Consider the following 19775-nt stretch of genomic DNA (forward strand, 5'->3'; position numbering starts at 1 on the left):
CGTTCAATAGGCTTTTTGTAAAGAAGTGAACGCCATGAAATCTCGTAATCTGCACGAAACAAACGACTCGGAGTTTATGGACGACGTGAAATGTTCACAAGCAAATATCTCCTTTAATAAACCACTCACAAGGCTCAAACTTTCACAAAATACTCAGTACTGTAGTTGCTTTTCGTCCGCAACACAAGAACCGATCAAACACGCTAATTCCTTCATTTTGGTACAAATTTGCTCAGGCAGTTTAACAAAGATGTCTTCCAGAAGCCTCTTAGATTTCAGGCACAAGGCTCTACTCAAACGCGCGGGAAAACGGTGAACTCCTATTGGCTAGTATGTTAAGGAGCCAATCAGATCATTTAGAGCACTATTTCTAGTGTCAACCAATCACATTGGTTGGTTGGTTGTTTCCGGGAAGGAGACCAGACAGCAAGGTCATCGGTCTCATCGGATTAGGGAAGGACGGGGAAGGAAGTCGGCCGTGTCCTTTGAAAGTAACCATCCCGGCATTTGCCTGGAGCGATTTAGGGAAATCACGGAAAACCTAAATCAGGATGGCCGGACGCGGGATTGAACCGTCGTCCTCCCGAATACGAGTCCAGTACCCAATCACATTACCACAAGTAATTCAGACAAGAAATTTTTAACTCCGAAATAAAAATTTAACGAAAACAGAATACAATTCATTTCCACAAAATAAATTACTAACCAATTTTATACCCGACACCCCTTTTGTCTGGCTTTTAAAAAATCAGGCACACTCGGACATACGTCACAAATTCCTCTATTGGACGACAACTATCTCAAGCTTACATTTACGAAGTTTTAATGAAAATATCACAGTCTCACTTAACGTTCACTCCCTCAGTCCCTCCAAAATACTCAAACAACCAAAACACGATGAAATAAGAATTTTCCAAAGTACTTTTAATCACGTCAGAAATCTGTGGCAATGAAACTAAAGAAAATTCCAGGAAATTAAATTATATGAACCTATCCTCTCGGTTGTTGTTTCAGTTGATACTACAGATGAATACATTACAGTCCCTAACTCAGTTTCACATGGTTATTATGTGTTATAGTGAAAAATTTATATCTTCGAAAGTATCTAAATTATTGATTTGAAATTTTAAGAGTATGGTTGTGTTATCCATAGAATTTGGTACACTGAGTATGGAGAAGATAGATTAATATTGAACAGTACTTCTTCAGATTCACAGAGAAAGTGTGTGTAACATGTTGCACGCAGCGTTAGGCAAGTACAGGGCTCGCTGGGCCCAGTAGCCAGCGTCGGCTGTGCCAGCGTCAGAACCAAACATCTGCTCTCTTCCGATCTCATTTGCCATTTTTTGGAGTGGTCGAGTAGATAAGGTGGGGTTAGAATTTAGTCTATGTATGAAGTACGTTGGATTTTAGCCTCCATGTGTGGGATGGATACTATGACGCCTCTGTGCTTGGAGACGAGTGTTGCAGTGTGGGGTTATGCTGTTCAAAAGCTGACGAATGAGCTGTATCTTTCGTGGAAAGAACGTGTCGAGTATTGTAAACTATATCTTCAGTTACTGGAATTACCAGACAAGTTTTACGAAGTAGTGTCTTACGAAAATACTTGATTTCAGTGATACAGCCCACTAAGGATCCCTGCTCTTCTTTGGATTCTCCCTGTTTCCTCTATTGGCCGGCCGAAGTGGCCGTGCGGTTAAAGGCGCTGCAGTCTGGAACCGCAAGACCGCTACGGTCGCAGGTTCGAATCCTGCCTCGGGCATGGATGTTTGTGATGTCCTTAGGTTAGTTAGGTTTAACTAGTTCTAAGTTCTAGGGGACTAATGACCTCAGCAGTTGAGTCCCATAGTGCTCAGAGCCATTTTGTTTCCTCTATTAGTAGGATCCCAGACTGGCTAACAATATTCAAGTCTCGAACGAACGAAGCTTTTGTAAGCTATCTGCTTTGTGGGTGGTTGGGTGGACTGAATTTCCTGCAGATTCTTCCAGACTAATACGCCCGGCATCAGTCTCACAAGCGATTAATTTTACACTTTAAGTCGCTCCGAACGCATGCTTATAGAAAATTCTTGAATGTAACTTATTCAGAATATGGATTATTATGCTACAGTGGCGACTTCGGTGTATAAAGGTTTCGCCAATGAGGTTATGAGCACATAATGGTTAATTTACGTGGTGAAAGTAGAGGTTTCTATTACAAAATGGATAGATTAAATTTGTGTGTAAGTATGCAAGTTTGATTTAATTAATGAAAGCTAGATTTGTGGTTTTGACAGCAGCTGACTTTATTCTAAAAAACGGTGAATATTAATGCAATACTAGCAGTAGGGATATTCAGATAGCCGGCCGATTTGGCCGAGCGGTTCTAGGCGCTTCAGTCTCGAACCGCGTGATCGCTACGGTCGCAGGTTCGAATCCTGCCACGGGCATAGATGTGTGTAATGTCCTTAGGTTGGTTAGGTTTAAATAGTTCTAAGTTCTAGGGGACTGATGACCTCAAATGTTAAGTCCCATAGTGCTCACAGCCATTTGAACCGTTTTTGATATTCAGATAAACAGTTTCTACTACTGGTAACTTCACTGCTCTTAAACAGTTGCCCAGTGGATTTGAGAAAAGGTGTAACAAGATATCTGATGGCAGTATTATTTCAGATTAAGCGCGGCTTTTAATAATGAAAATACACCATATTACTGTGACTTTCACTGCACTTGTACAAAGCACAGCTGCAAAATTTGGCACAGTATTAATTAAAAATCTCGAAGTATTTGGGGGTGAAAACCACTCCGTCTACAGGCCACAAGTGGCCCATCGGAACCATCCGACCGCCGTGTCATCCTCAGAGGAGGATGCGGATAGGAGGGACATGGGGTCAGCACACCGCTCTCCCGGTCGTTATGATGGTATTCTTGACCGCAGCCGCTACTATTCGGTCGAGTAGCTCCTCAATTGGCATCACGAGGCTGAGTGCACCCCGAAAAATGGCAACAGCGCATGACGGCCTGGATGGTCACCCATCCAAGTGCCGGCCACGCCCGACAGCGCTTAACTTCGGTGATCTCACGGGAACCGGTGTATCCACTGCGGCAAGGCCGTTGCCATTTGGGGGTGAAAGAGTGAAAATATTAGCTCTTAAATTAGTATTTAAGGCATCGCAAATAATATCCAACATTTCACATACTTTTTAAAGCGCGATATAGGCCTAATTATTGGAAAGAAGTAGTCACCAGATGTCAAACATCAGAGTGTGACTTCTAGTTTTACCTGAGACAGAACTGCATCTTTAATGTGAGTATCTTATTTCTTATTGGGATCTCTCATCACACCTCTACAACCACTCGAGATATGTTTTGCTCAATTTGTCTGAAGTTGTGTTGACGTACGTCAGATAACCTACAATGACTGTCGTTCAGCATTCGTGTGAAAGACAAACACAAAGTTTTGAATAAGATACTCTGAACACTTAAAGCACTGTAAGGTGGAAACACACACGTACACCACATTTGCATACCACTTCATGACACAGTCACAAGCCTAACGGCATAAATATGCCAGCAAGCAGTAAAAAAAAATTTTAGTCAGCTAATAATATCTACCTACCAAAAGCCAAAAAAGATCTATCAAAGTAACTTTAATCATAAAACACATCATCTTTGTCACTTGAACAAATTATTTTTTGGTGTTGTAAATCCACGCCTAAAATTTCCGATAAAGATTTTGCCTGCAAGAAACCTGCGATTTCAGTCCATAGGTTCCGAACCATATCCTAAATATGATACTTTTCATCTTGAGGACGCCACCAACTACTACGCTGAAGTGCCAAAGGAACTGGTACACCAGCCAAGTATCATGTAGGGGCTCCGCGAGCACCCAGAAAAGCCGAAACACGACGTGGCATGGACTCGACTAATGTCTGAAGTAGTACTGGAGGGAACTGACATCATGAATCCTGCAAGGGTGTCCGTAAATCCGTACGAGTACGAGAGGGTGGAGATTTCTTCTGAGCAGCACGTTGCAAGGTATCCCATAATACTTAATAGTGTTCGTGTCTGGGGAGTTTGGTGGCCAGTGGAAGTTTTTAAACTCAGAAAAGTGTTCCTGGAGCAAATCTGTAGCAATTCTGGGCGTGTGAGGGGTCGCATTGTCCTACTGGAACTGCCCAAGTCCGCCCGAATACACAATGGACATGAATGGATGTATGTGGTCAGGCAGGATGCTTACGTACCTGTCACCTATCAGAGTCGCATCTAGACGTATCAGGGGTCCCATAGAAAACCAACTGCACACACACTCACACCATTATAGAGCCTCCACCAGCTTGAACAGTCCCCTGTTGACATGCAGGATTCAGGGATTCATGAGGTTGTCTCCATACCCGTACACGTCCATCCGCACGATATAATTTGAAACGAGACTCGCTCAACCAGGCAATATGTTTCCAGTCATCAAAAGTCCAATGTCGGTGTTGACGGAACCAGGCGAGGCGTTAAACTTTGTGTCGTGCAGCCATCAAGGGTAAACGAATGGGCCTTCGGCTCCGAAAGCCCATATCGAGTATGTTTCGTTGAATGGTTTGCACGCTGACAACTGTTGATGGCCCAGCATTAAAATCTGCAGCAATTTGCGGAACGGTTGCACTTCTCTTCTGTCATCGTTCGTCCTGTTCTTGCAGGATCTTTTTCCGGAGATTTGATGTTTTCCCGGATTCCTGATATTCACGGTACGCACGTGAAATGTTCGTACGGGAAAATCCCCACTTCATCGCTACCTCGGAGATGCTGTGTCGCATGGCTCGTGCGCCAACTACACTACTGGCCATTAAAATTGCTACAGCAAGAAGAAATGCAGATGATAAACTGGTATTCATTGGACAAATATATTATACTAGAATTGACATATGATTACATTTCCACGCAACTTGGGTGCATAGATCCTGAGAAATCAGTTCCCAGAACAACCACGACTGGCCGTAATAACGGCCTTGATACGCCTGGGCATTGAGTCACAGTGCTCGGATGACGTGTACAGGTACAGCTGCCCATGCAGCTTCAACACGATACTACAGTTCATCAAGAGTAGTGACTGGCGTATTGTGACGAGCCAGTTGCTCGGCCACCATTGACCAGACGTTTTCAGTTGGTGAGATCTGGAGAATGTGCTGGCCAGGGCAGCAGTCGAACATTTACTGTATCCAGAAAGGCCCGTACAGGACCTGCAACATGCGGTCATGCATTATCCTGCTGAAATGTAGGGTTTCGCAGGGATCGAATGAAGGGTAGAGCCACGGGTCGTAACACATCTGAAATGTAACGTCCACTGTTCAAAGTGCCGTCAATGCGAACAGGATGTGACCGAGACGTGTAACCAATGGCACTCCATTGCATCACGCCGGGTGATACGCCAGTATGGCGATGACGAATACACCCTTCCAATGTGCGTTCACCGCGATGTCGCCAAACACGGATGCGACCATCATGATGCTCTAAACAGAACCGGGATTCATCCGAAAAAATGACGTTTTGCCATTCGTGCACCCAGGTTCGCCGTTGAGTACACCATCGCAGGCGCTCCTCTCTGTGATGCAGCGTCAAGGGTAACCGCAGCCATCGTCTCCGAGGTGATAGTCCATGCTGCTGCAAACGTCGTCGAACTGTTCGTGTAGATGGTTGTTGTCTTGCAAACGTCGCCATCTGTTGACTCAGGGATCGGGACGTGGCTGCACGAATCAGTTACAGCGATGCGGATAAGATGCCTGTCATGTCGACTGCTAGTGATACGAGGCCTTTGGGATCCAGCACGGCATAACGTATTACCGTCCTGAACCCACCGATTCCATATTCTACTAACAGTCATTGGATCTCTTCCAACGCGAGCAGCAATGTCGCGATACGATAAACCGCAATAGCAATAGGCTACGATCCGTCCTTTACCGAAGTCGGAAACGTGATGGTACGCATTTCTCCTCCTTACGCGAGGCATCACAGCAACGTTTCACCAGGCAACGCCGGTCAACTGCTGTTTGTGTATGAGAAATCGATTGGAAACTTTCCTCATGTCAACACGTTGTAGGTGTCGCCACCGGCGCCAACCTTGTGTGAATGCTCTGAAAAGCTAATCATTTGCATATCACAGCATCTTTTTCCTGTTGCTTAAATTTCGCGTCTGTAGCACGTCATCTTCGTGGTGTAGCAATTGTAATGGCCAGTAATGTATAACTTCACGTTCAAACTCACATAAATCTTGATAACCTGTCACTGTAGCAGCAGTAACCGATCTGACAACAGCTCCAGACACTTGTCTTATATAGGGGTTGCCGATCGCAGCGCCGTATTCTGCCTGTTTACATCTCTCTGTATTAGAATACACCAGTCTACAGTGGTTTGGGACCGATGGCCTTTGTAGTCTGGTCCCTTCAGCCCCCACAAAGCAACCAACCTACACCAGTTTCTTTGGCGCCTCAGTGTACTTTGACTAAACTTTTCAGCTTCTTACAGTGCATGTTTCGAGTCGTGCCAGCCATTCTGAGAGAAAAAAAACTGATTTGAATGTCGTCGATTGCCGTCCGAAGTCTGCAAGTTCGGGTGGTGAGATCGACTACATTGTGACCGCGCAAGTACGGTTGGGTTGGGTTGTTTGGGGGAAGAGACCAAACAGCGAGGTCATCGGTCTCATCGGATTTGGGAAGGATGGGGAAGGAAGTCGGCCGTGCCCTTTCAAAGGAACCATCCCAGCATTTGCCTGGAGCGATTTAGGAAATCACGGAAAACCTAAATCGGGATGGCCGGACGCGGGATTGAACCGTCGTCCTCCCGAATGCGAGTCCAATGCGCGCAAGTAGTGGCGTACTGATTTGAAACGATCGGCCGCCTTCGGACGACGTCGGTCGGCGATTTCGGTGCCACTGTGACCGCAGCCTTAATTTTGCAGATAATAGTCGTCTGTCAGCAGCCTGCGGAGTGCATCGCGCATGGCTGACTCCCGCCTCACACGCCGTATGTATCACCTGGTGCCGGCCCGGTGCTCTTCCGGTTGCGCCGCGCGTTCTTCTCTCTCGGTCCACAGCCGGCGTCCGGCCGGCACGAGAGACGCGGACGTCGACGGGTCGCGGCGCGCCGCGGCGCTCGGTCTCGCACTCACACACACAGAGCGGACACACACACGCGCGTACACAGAGCAGAGGCTGAGAGAGTGAAAGTGTCCGGCGGGGCGACCTTGCTTTCCAGAGCAGCGCAGCCACGGCATCGCATCGCGCGGCGTGGCCTGCCCGCGCGCGCGCTATATAAACGCGACCGCGGAGTCGGCTTGTCAGTCCACTGGCCGGTACCGCACAGGGCACCACAGCTCACCCCAGCTCTCCACCTCTCACCGTCCACAGCCGAGCAGACCAGCCATGAGGGCCGTAACGCAGGTAAACACAACAGCGGGCCACCACTCGCCGCCGCATCGCCTCTAACCGCGCCCCACAGTGTCTCTCTCCTGCCGACTATCGGGGACAAGTGTTTAACGTCCCGTCGACAACGAGCTGATTACAGACAGTCACTACCAGCTTCTCACCCCGTGACAACATGATCGCTCCATTACTAATACAAATTTCTGGCTGGACACGCATGTCTGGAAGAACGACTAATTCTGTCTTCAGCTACATCCAGTCCGCCCCCGGTAGCTGAGCGGTCAGCTCGAGGGATTGTCAATCCTAAGGGCCCGGGTTCGATTCCCGGCTGGGTCGGAGATTTTCTCCGCTCAGGGACTGGGTGTTGTGTTGTCCTAATCATCATCATTTCATCCTCATCGACCCGCAAGTCGCCGAAGTGGCGTCAAATCGAAAGACTTGCACCAGGCGAGCGGTCTATCCGACAGGAGGCCCTAGTCACACGCCATTAGCTACATCCACACTTCGCGAGCCACATTTCAGTCCCTAATGGTACTTTGTGTACCACTGTTACTTCCCCCCCCCCCCCCCCAACTTCTCCCCCCGCCCCCTTTTCCTTCTTGAGTCGCGGGTAGTTCACGGGAAGAGCGATTGCTGGTAAACCTCCGTACCAGCTCAGGAATGTCTGTACTTTTATCTTCGTGGTATTTCCGCGACAAGTACGTAGCAAGAAGCAACATTCTAGTTGACTCTCCTAGGAACATACGCTCTCGGAACCATTCACAGCCAGCCAGAGTGGCCGAGCGGTTCTAGGCGCTACAGTCTGGAACCGCGAGACCGCTACGGTCGCAGGTTCGAATCCTGCCTCGGGCATGGATGTGTGTGTTGTCCTTAGGTTAGTTAGGTTTAAATAGTTCTAAGTTCTAGGGGACTGATGACCTCAGATGTTAAGTCCCATAGTGCTCAGAGCCATTTGAACCATTTTTTTGAACTATTCACAAAAATCACATCCTGATGCAGAACACCTCCCTGGAGTGTCTTCCTTTGCAGATGCCTCAGCTTCTCCGCGACCCTTTCGCGCTAACTAAATGTACAGCTAGAATGAAATTTTCACTCTACAGCGGAGTGTGCAATGATATGAAACTTCCTGGCAGATTAAAACTGTGTGCCGGACCGAGACTCGAACTCGGGACCTTTGCCTTTCGCGGGCAAGTGCTCTACCATCCCCCAGGCTGTGGCTAGGCCATGTCTCCGCAATATCCTTTCTTCCAGGAGTGCTAGTTCTGCAAGGTTCGCAGGAGAGCTTCTGTGAAGTTTGGAAGGTAGGAGACGAGGTACTGGCGGAATTAAAGCTGTGAGGACGGGTCGTGAGTCGTGCTTGGGTAGCTCAGTCGGTAGAGCACTTGCCCGCGAAAGGCAAAGGTCCCGACTTCGAGTCTCGGTCCGGTACACAGTTTTAATCTGCCAGGAAGTTTCAAATGTACAGCTATCGAAACGCGTTGCTCTTCTTTGGATTCTCTCTATTAGTCGGATCCCAGACTGGCTAGCAATATTCAAGTATCGAACGAACGGAGCTTTTGTAAGCTACCTCCTTTGTGGGTGGATGGGTGGACTAAATTTCCTGCAGGTTCTTCCAAACTAATCTGTCCAGCATCAGTCTCACATGGCATTAATTTTACGCTCTACGTCCACTTTAAATCGCTCCGAACGCATGCCAATAGACAATGTAGACAATTTATGACTATAACTACTTCCAGTGATCTAACACTCGGCAGATGATGGAGTGATTTCTACAGCAAGCAGAAGTCTAAAGATACCAGTATTTGTATTCTGACCGCTCTTTTGACCAGAACCAAGCTGGAAGTTTCTTACACGTCGGTCAGGGACCTGAAGATGGCGTAGCAAATCGCCGAAACTGGCAGGCAAATAGAATAACTTTGGAAACTAGACCCGTGAGGCCAAATGAGTAGCTGCTTGAATAAAGAGGCGGCATCATCATCAGGATTCTCGTCCACTCGCAATAGCGGCTGGCAACATGTATGTCAAACGTCACAGATCGCTCCCCACAGTGCCTTGTAGGAAGTGGTGTTTATTTTTACTTTTGTCGCGGCGATTGCAAATATCAGTAAGAAATGTACAGCCCGATTCAGCTTACGTTATTTGTAGACGTGTGCTTGCATACGGTTCTTTGCATCTGCCAACCTACAATCTGTACTTCCGCATGTCTGCTCGGAGCTTACAGCTATGACAGCAGCTCGGCTTAGCAGTTAGGCAGATCTTTCACAGGTTTCCGATGCAGAGGTTCCGTCTTCTTCAACGGTAGGCGCCACTTTTCCGAATGTTGGCTAACACAACTGAGTCTGTCAGTATTTGCTTTAGCACAGCGAGGCGCTTTTTTGAGAAGGCGCGATTGAATGGGCGTGATTCCCCCCTCGCAGAGTGCCACGAGCGATCATTCACATACGCCATACAATCAAAGTGTAAATGGCATTGTCAATTACGTGAGTCTACAGATGTGGATACGGGGGCATTACCTGTTAACACAGTAGTGTTTTTACCAGGGATAGTGCATCGTGGACGGGAATCGGTCAAACAACGAACCCCAACATAATCTGTGCGGAAATCTTACCGAAAGCCGCGGAGGTCGTAAAATGCGCTGGCTTCACTGGTGTCTGACATTAGTTCCAACTCGTGAGACAAAACGTGTATCTCAGTCGTTCCAGTTTTGTGTCAGTTTATAGAACAATGTAGCTGTGCCTATTGATTTCCGATCAGTTTTCTGTGTTATATACTGCTGTATGAATGTGAGAGTGCATTGTTCCTTGTTTCCAGTCTGAGCAATGGGCCTGGTTTGGCACACGTCAGGATGCAGTCAGTGTTGTGCAGTACTGTGCATTAGGAAACGTGAGTAGCAGACCACACAGGTCAGGCGCGTTTGCTGAGTAACACAATTTGTATTACATGTAGGACAGTAAGTGTGGTAGTGGCACAAGATCATTGAAGAAATTAAGCAGGAGAGCTTCTGTAAAGTTTGGAAGGTAGGAGACGAGATACTGGCAGAAGTAAAGCTGTGAGTAGCGGGCGTGAGTCGTGCTTCGGTAGCTCAGATGGTAGAGCACTTGCCCACGAAAGGCAAAGGTCCCGAGTTCGAGTCTTGGTCGGGTACACAGTTTTAATCTGCCAGGAAGTTTCATATCAGCGCACACTCCGCTGCAGAGTGAAAATCTCATTCTGGAAACATCCCCCAGGCTGTGGCTAAGCCATGTCTCCGCTATATCCTTTCTTTCAGGAGTGCTAGTTCTGCAAGGTTCGCAGGAGAGCTTCTGTAAAGTTTGGAAGGTAGGAGACGAGATACTGGCAGAAATAAAGCTGTGAGTACCGGGCGTGAGTCGTGCTTCGGTAGCTCAGACGGTAGAGCACTTGCCCGCGAAAGGCAAAGGTCCCGAGTTCGAGTCTCGGTCGGGCACACAGTTTTAATCTGCCAGGAAGTTTCAAATTAATAACTGTCTGAATGAATGTATTGTAAGACCCATAAAACAAAAGTGGGCTTGGTTCCCCGCTTGACGACATGTGATAACTCGCGACCGCCACAGAGTGTACAAGATCCACCCAGTAAGGTTTGTGAACTCGCTCGCTACGCAGCCCGCACGACAGGACGAGGGCCAAGATAATACCTCGCTAGAAGTAGGTGTCAACTTTATGATAATGTCAACCAGCACCAGAGGGCCACAAAGTTTTTCCTGCGGGTCTAGGGATAGATTCCAGTCGTTTCTAGGAATGTTTTCTGTCCTCCACCTCTGCCAATAATTTCTTAATGCGAGAATTTAGAAACTGCATCGCGTTCAGAGCGCACGTTAAATTTTAGTTTCCCCTACAACTAGCTTGGTAAGTCAGTTCGTAGGTCAGAAGAAGGAAGGGGCATAGCACCTCCAAAAACGTCGAGCCCAGATAAGAACTGGACTGTTCAAATCAACCTTCGGGTTGCTGACAGCTCTACTTACTTGTGGCTAAGAAATGGTTCAAATGGCTCTGAGCACTATGGGACTTAACAGCTAAGGTCTTCAGTCCCCTAGAACTTAGAACTACTTAAACCTAACTAACCTAAGGACATCACACAACACCCAGTCATCACGAGGCAGAGAAAATCTCTGACCCCGCCGGGAATCGAACCCGGGAACCCAGGCGTGGGAAGCGAGAACGCTACCGCACGACCACGAGCTGCGGACACTTGTGGCTAGCATTGTGGTCCAGCATCATCTGGAGCAAAAGAAAAACATACCGTAGAACCATACCCGTACAAAACCCTCAGTTTACAGCATCTGGGCAGGGGAGTTTTAGCGTATATACATGCCCTACTAGCTAACTTTGACTATTCAGAAGTACTCTACGGGAATTAAACGCATTGCAGTCTGTTGTCCCTTTTCCCTTTCTTCAATAGCAGATAGTTTTCAAGACACAAACGGATAGGTCGATAGCATATGTCCTCAGGCATGAACGAACAGTTAATTTGGTAATGGAAGGGATCGTCGATGGTAGAATCTTCAGCGAGGGGATACAGACTTGAATACAGTAAGCAGATAGAAGTGTATCTAGGTTGCAGCAATTATTCAGAAATGAAGAGGCTTGCACAGGATAGAGTAGGGTAAACATCGGCATCTAGAGCAATAGGCCTTCTAAATTATTCACCTGTGAAGCTACAGGCAAAGCGGCAGGAGTCTAATTGATCTACCGATTTTTCTTGTACGACAAAAATCCAGCATTTCACTTCTTCATTAACGACCTCCAATAAATGCACCTCACACTCGCTTAGTACCCTGTGTATTGTCGAGTTGCTATAGAGCAGCTTAGTCAACAACTTTCAAAGTCAACCCTATACTGTTCTCTTAAGAAATGTATTGACAGCCTTTATAAGTTCAGTTTCATCACAAGTACATAACTTTCCGCCGGTTTTGGTTGTGCTATCTACATGAGCGTATGTGAAACTTAATTACTGGAAGGCAATTCAAGCTGCTCCGCAACACGAGACTGACGTGTCATACTAAAACTATCTTTGGTCACCGTCCGAAGAGGCTACTAGGAAAATGTCAGCCGATAACTGATTGCCTTCACGTAATGTAGTGGAAGTACTGTGAATATCAAATTCCACCTTCAAGACCTTAATTATATCCTCGTTCGATGATATCCTCGATGTGTCGGAAGTAACACGTGTAATTAGAGCTCATTTGTTTATGCAGCCATCTCTCCGCATATCTTTGTAGAAGACTCACGCGTGTGTCAGAACTTTTCCTGGAACGCTTCGCAGTTATTGCGACAGAAATTCTGGGTAGCTAGTTTTCTGTGTCGCGGCGCGCGTGTTCTAGATCACTGGTAACGGCGAGCGTCCACGCCAGCTTGAAAGGTACCCGAGCACGATTATGGATTTGTCGCGGCCTTCGCAGCTCGAACAATCTAGGAAAAACGACGGCTCGCTGAGGATGACGAAGCGCTGCCGACTGGAAACGCGTCCCTCGAGACACATTGTACAGTTCAAACTTATCACGGGTAACGAAAGCATTGCAGGGGAGATTGCTAGCCCAAATGGTTGTTCTGGAGTTATTTCAGTAAAAAACTGGAGATTAAAATACGCCTGTCTCGCCAGAGGTGCACACTTCGCTTCTCGTAGAGTACCCGAATCTGCTGTCTTAATCTGGGCGAAATCTGACAGCTGAACCTCGATAACAGTTAACAGATGACGATACACTGGATAGGTCAAAACAGGCCTTCAGTTTTGTTTTCATTAGGGTGCAGTTTCGCCTGTGGGGCCATATTCAAACGGTTGTAGAGTCTAACTCATCAAACTGCCCTTGGCTTAACCCAGGCAATCAGCAAATCACACAACTGACTTTAGCCCAAGTATGTCCATTCCGGTGGGTTACACTACACAAATATTTGAAAGTGGGTTTACAGGCGAAACTGTGCAGTAGCGAAAGCCAAATAAAAATATATTTTGACCCATGCAATGGTCACCTGTGTTGCACTGTATATAATTCAATTTACAGCTGTAGTGGATCATGTTGCAAGTAAAATATTGGAAGTTCATAGAAGAAAGTAGAGACCTGACATTTCCATTTCTCCTCTCCCCCCCCCCCCTCCGCCCCCCCAGTCTACTTTCTTTCTAGCTTATATCGCCCACACAAGAATTCTGAAAATGAAACTGAAAGACTATCTACATATACACTTTGCTAGCCACCGTACAGTGCATGGCGGAGAGTACATAGTACCAATATTATTCATCAACTTAATGAAACTCGGGTTATCGCAAAGTTTCGACGAGTTCCCTATTGGTCATCTTCCGGCGGAGGCTTCGCCACGAATCGGCTAAGAAAATTTCGTCAATGAAATTCTCCGACTAAGCCAGCATTCTCGTATCGCTCATGATCGTCTTGCATTCGTTGCTGCCGCATTATTTCCTGTATCACACAACCTATAACTCTGCATCCGTGCCCCGCCAGCTCCGTGCTTCAGTAACGAACGCGAAACAGGAAGTAACCACTCTTTTTTTTCGAGAGGACCTTACCGTACATGCGAAACGGACATTTGTGAGGTACGCTGATGTAATTGGCAGCTGTTCGGCCAGGGAAATTGGACGCGTGAGTCACGTACTCTCTGCAGCAAAATTTACGGTTCTCGTACGGCGAGTCGAGCAATGCAAGCGCATGAGTCTGGCTATTCACACGCTTTTCGCGCGGGCCAGTGACACGACCGCGAGTTAGCGTTGATGTGTCCGGTTCATACGCGCCCCGCCTTTCTCTCACACGTTCTGTCACTGCCCTTCAACGTCTGACAACTCTCTCTCTTGTCTCTCTCCGTCTCTCTTTCTCGTGCACGCAAACGCTATATCATGCGTACACGAGCACGAAGGGGGTATTTGTACGCTTGAGTGTAAACCTCCTCTCTCTGCAACAGAGTTACTCATTTCCCCAAGCACAACAATGGGATACGTCCATTCAGAATATGACATTTCAGTAGCATCCAGAATGAAGATATGGGGCATTAGAGATGGAACCTTAGCAATCGTAGCTCCGCAAGTCCGAAGCTTGGGCGTGGGAAATGGGAGACCGCTCGCTTCCTGGATGTTTCTGGCTTCAGCTCCAGGCAGAGGCGCAGTTACAGCTCCAGTTGTAATGCCACTCGTTATAATTTCCCGGTAATGCCGTAAGAATAGGACTCAGTCCCCTTCACCCTTTCGTTGAGGTACATAACTGGAAACATGTGTAGCATAAACGAGTGTAACACTGGTCGTAACCCTGGGATTTCCGCATTTGCATAACTCTTTTACGAGGGCCTTATGAGAATTTCAACTCAGGGTGGCCGAATTGGACATTAAAGTTCCTTTGTTTCGATATTAATAGAAGAGAAGGAGGAGCTCCAAAGAACAGAGGTGCGTTTTTCCGCGGATTCAGTTAGTAAGCTCGACAGAGTCGCAGAAATTTTCATCAAACTCCAGTGGCAGGCTTTGCAAAAGAGGCGTTCTGCATCACGGACAGGTTTACTGTTAAATTCCGAGACTGTACGTTCCGGGAAAAGCCAGGCAACATATTGGTTCATCCTGCATACACGTACGAAATGATGTGATAAATCTGAGGAAATGGAGTTGAGACCGAGGTTTACCACCAATCTTGCTTCCCAATCACCATTTACGGATAGAACAGAGGACGAGACGATATGATAGAGGTACCACAAGTATTCTCCACTACTCCCCGTAAGGTGACTTATGGAGTAGAGGTGCAGATGTAAATGAAGACAGCAAATGAAGTAGTGTAAGAAGGTAGAGGGATTGAACAGTTTACGAATCAGACATGACACACTGCTGACAATTCAACTACAAGGTAGGCAAATTAGATTTACCAGTAGCTAACGAAGCGTCAAACATCAGGCACAGAAATACGTCTTACACCTCGGGCTAATGCCTAGGAAACAAAATTTACAAAGGACGCAAAAACAGGAGACAGCTCTACTTGGCACAATTCAAGTGTAGTAAAACCTGTAGTCAGGAATACAGGAGTCACCGAGCTGCTTCTATGCGGTGGCACAATGCTCAAGACAATACAGACTAATAAGGCAGGAGGTAGATCAAAATTCTTAAATTTAGGTATTTGTGCGGTTACCGGAAACGCTCCAGATGAATGCCGAAGTCGCATCTCCTGCGAGAACCTGCTTAGAAAATGTCTTTCAGGGCAGTAACTACGACTCTTCTCCGCCCACAAACTTATCTATCCCGCAGAGATAGTGCGGATAAAATAAAGTAAATAATAGCTCCCTCACAGGTGAATAAGCAGTTATGCCACTTACACTCCTCCGTGAATGGAACGCGAAATACCGTGGTACGCTACCCGAAGTACCAGGACACCCCTGTGTAACGCGGAACTGACCGCCAGATATCACGAGAGGGACCGCGTCCGTGTAAAAGGAGGCGGGCAGTACCTTGATGTCAGCAGAGATGCAGAAGAATGGGTCGGTCAGGGAGGTCAGTGGCTTGGAACGTGAACTAGTCATTCGATGTCACCTCATTAATAGATCCATCAGGAACGTTTCAACAATTTTAAAGCTGCCCAAGGCAACTGCTGGGGATGTGACTGTGAAACGGAAACGCAAAGAAAGAACCACAACTAAACCAAGACCGGAGAAGATGATGATCATTATGTTGGTTTGTGGGGCGCTCAACATCGTGGTCATCAGTGCCTGTTCAAGTTTCAATCTTTCCATTTCCAGTCACGCCACTACCCGAACGATGATGAGATGATGAGGACAACACAAACGCCCAGTCCCCAGGCGGAGAAAATTCCGACGCTGCCGGGAATCGAACCCGGGTCCCCATATCCAAAGACAACAACGTTAGCCAATAGACCACGAGCTGCGGGCAAGACCGGAGAGATCTCATGTACTGCTGGACACGGACGGTTGTTGCAAAAAATAGCATGGAATCAGCGGAAGCAATCACACCTGAGCTCCAAAATACTACAAGCAGTCCAGATAGTACCATGACTGTGGGTACTGAACTAAAAAGAATGGGGTACAGTGGTCGAGCAGGGCTAATGGACAGCAGATGGCTGGAAACGAGTGACTGGGAGTGATGAATCCAGCTGTGCCCTGCGGCAGTCTGATGGAAGGCCTCGGGCTTGACAAATCCCTGGAGGAAGTTACCTGCCATAAGGTGTGGTCCCAACAGTGAAGAGTAGAGGTAGTGATACTATGGTATGGGAGTGATTTTCGCCGTTAGGATGTGGTCCCCATATTGTGCTTAAGAAAATGATAAATGTGAAAGGATATGAATACATTTACGGCACTGTGTACTGCGTACAGTACAGGAACAGCTGGGAGACCATGACTGTTCGTAGCAGCATGACAATACACCCTTTTATGAGGCAGCATCTGTGAGGCAATCGTTTGTGGACAATATCATCCCTGAAATGAACTGACCTGCCGAGAGTCGCCGGCCGGAGCGGCCGTGCGGTTCTAGGCGCTACAGTCTGGAGCCGGGCGACCGCTACGGTCGCATGTTCGAATCCTGCCTCGGGCTCGGATGTGTATGATGTCCTTAGGTTAGTTATGTTTAATTAGTTCTAAGTTCTAGGCGACTGATGATCTCTGACGTTAAGTCCCATAGTGCTCAGAGCCACTTTTGCCCAGAGCCCCGACCTGAACCCAATGCAACCCGTCTGGAATGTGTTAGAACCTCAACTTCCCTCAGATTGTAAACTTCACTACTTTCTCTGGTCTCGGTTCTTGAGAAAGAACGGGCTGCCATTCCTTCACGGACATTCAGTCACCTTACTGAATGTGTCTCCAGTACAGTTCAATCCGTTATAAAGGCGAAGGGTGGACCAACTCTATATTAATGTCCACTAATAGGTATCCGGATACTTTAGATCGGATAGTAGTTGGTTGGTTGATTTGGGAGAGGGGACCAAACAGCGAGATCATCAGTCCCATCGGATTAGGAAAACATGGGGAAGGAAATTAACTATGCCCTTTCAAAGGAACCAACCTGTCATTTGCCTGAAGCGATTTAGGGAAATCACGGAAAACCTAAATCGGGGTACAGTAAGAAGCACCCTCTACCACGCACTTCGTAGAGTATAGAGGTAGTAGAGTCTTCAAACAGGCTGCTGCAACTTCCCTTCCCAAATAAGACAGTGCTCACCCCCTAGAGGTCTCGAGTTCGACGAGACTAGGCTAACATTCCTTCTTCTCATCTTCGGAGCGATGACGACCGCGTCGATAGCGATATCGCCTTCTTTGGAGGTCCACGCCGCCGCTAGAAAGCGAACGGTTCCAGCGCCGTTTTGCGGTGGCTTTCGTCCGCGGCGATGCTCGACCAGGCATCGCGGTCGTCCTTCAGCTGTGGCGCGGCGCAAGTGGAGCGTGGAACCGCCTCGACACGTCACAGTTTCTGCAGCCTCCGGGCGTGCCCGACGCGTCCGGTACGCAGGCACTGCGGAGGCAGCCGGCCATCCGGCGTGTCCATCCCAACTTTCTAGCACGACGACTGAACGTCACTTTTGGTTGGCGCTCTAACACCAGCACATTTCGCAGCGGATAACAGTTCTCTGCACACGCAGAGCCGAGCTGAGTGTTACCAAAGGAAAAAAGGGACAGAAGGAAAAACTTACTGACAGATCGAAACTGAGTGATGGACCTGGGATTCGAACACGGGAGCTTTGCCTTTCACGGACAAGCGCTCTTTGACTGAACTATCCAAACACGACTCGCAGTCTCTCCTCATAGCTTTCCACCAGTACCTGAAGACTGCTGCCTACATCGGAGTACGAGAAGCGATCTATGCTCTTACAACATGGGAACAACATGTTTCCTCGATTTGACAGTGTCCCTTCTACCACAACCGGTGGACGAATCCTGATGGTGCCGCTGTTTCCTTATTCGAGCAGCTCCTCATTTGGCCACACGAGGCTGAGTGGTACCCGTTTCAGACCTCCCTACTCCAGAAAAATTCCAAGGAGGTATCGGAAATCGAATGCAGGTCCTTCCACACTGAAGGCCGCAGGACTAACCATTCGGTTATGAAGGTGTACAATTTATAAAAGATAATTTTTGAGAAAAATGCACCGGCCAGTGTGGTCGAGCGGTTCTAGGCGCTTCAGTCTGGAACCGCATGACCGCTACGGTCGCAGGCTCGAATCCTGACTCGCGCATGGATGTGTGTGATGTCCTTAGGTTAGTTAGGTTTAAGTAGTTCTAAGTTCTAGGGGACTGATGACCTCAGATGTTAAGTCCCATAGTGCTCAGAGCCATTTGAACCATTTGAGAAAAATGTTCCACCAAAGACAGCAGCACTTCTGGGTTCAGTCAAAGATGATTTGATGGTCTGGGATTTACAAGGTCTCCCTGTAAATGTGGCCTCTCAGACATCGTACAGACGATTCGTACAGTACATGAAAGATGTGCGGAACACCGCAGGTGCGCCCGCCTCTTACAGCGAAATAAATCGGCTGTGACAGAACACTGTACTGATACTGGTCACTCTATGTTGTACGAAGACTCCAGAAATTTAGAGTCTACCTCATCGTTTTAGGACTCGGTGGTGAGAGAGGGAATTGCAATTCGCTTGGCGACGAATTTAATTAATAAAGATATCGGCGGCTGCCTGTATAAGTGACGGAATCCAGCGCTTTCTGTAGTAAACTTAGAAAGACGTCTCGACAGTGCAGCTCAGAGTGATATGACGAGTGCGCAGCCACGGATATAATTCATCTGCACTGTCCTTCTTTGCCGCCGATCAACATCTCTGGCGCCCGTGTATCTGTGACCGCAAACGCAGCGGCGCGGTCCGCGAGCTTAAAAGGACGGAGCGAGTGCTGGAGCGTCAGGCTTTCAGTTCGTTCTGAAGATGGCTGAATGGTATGCATTCGAAATATTAGAAGAAGAAGAAGCTCAATTTGTGCGGCTGGGCGCCTGATATTTAATGGAGCAGCCATTACGCCGTGAAAACATGAAGACGCACAAGAAAAATGTTATTGGGTATAAGTCAGCTACCTCTTCCAGAAAATAATTTTTGTAGTCATAACTGAATCTACAACAATTTTTTATGGTAATTTAACAAAAAACAGTCAATCTAGATGACCAATGATGTTTATTTTTCTGGCAGTAGGAGCAGCATGTAACACCACTGGTGACACGTGGAGCCGATGCGCATGTACAACTGCCCCGCGAATCGGCACCAATGGAGTTACACACTGGTCTGAAGACTGTCCTCCTGTAAATGAAACAGGTTGCCAAAAAAATGCACACCATTTGCGATCCAGACTAATTCTTTTCGTTAAATTACTTTCATGTTTTAAGGGTAATCAAAGGGTTACAGAAGAGATGGAGCTTAGGTGTCGGGGTGCTTTAAAGAGCCACGCCGGTCGT

At 47.5% G+C, this 19775-nt stretch overlaps 1 protein-coding gene and 1 pseudogene across 1 annotated transcript in view; one reads left to right on the forward strand and one right to left on the reverse strand.

Moving 5' to 3' along the window:
• Positions 1 to 2980: 2980 nt before the first annotated feature.
• Positions 2981 to 3098, reverse strand: LOC126420018 (5S ribosomal RNA; annotated as a pseudogene).
• Positions 3099 to 7266: 4168 nt separating this feature from the next.
• LOC126419070 (cuticle protein 19) overlaps positions 7267 to 19775 on the forward strand; it is a 30967-nt gene continuing 18458 nt past the window's right edge. Inside the window, exon 1 of the mRNA XM_050086151.1 lies at positions 7267 to 7406. Coding sequence (XP_049942108.1) covers positions 7389 to 7406 — 18 coding nt within the window. The 5' untranslated portion in view covers positions 7267 to 7388. The remainder of the gene's footprint in view (positions 7407 to 19775) is intronic.

Source organism: Schistocerca serialis, chromosome 9 (assembly GCF_023864345.2).
Source record: "Schistocerca serialis cubense isolate TAMUIC-IGC-003099 chromosome 9, iqSchSeri2.2, whole genome shotgun sequence".
NCBI lineage: Eukaryota > Metazoa > Arthropoda > Insecta > Orthoptera > Acrididae > Schistocerca > Schistocerca serialis.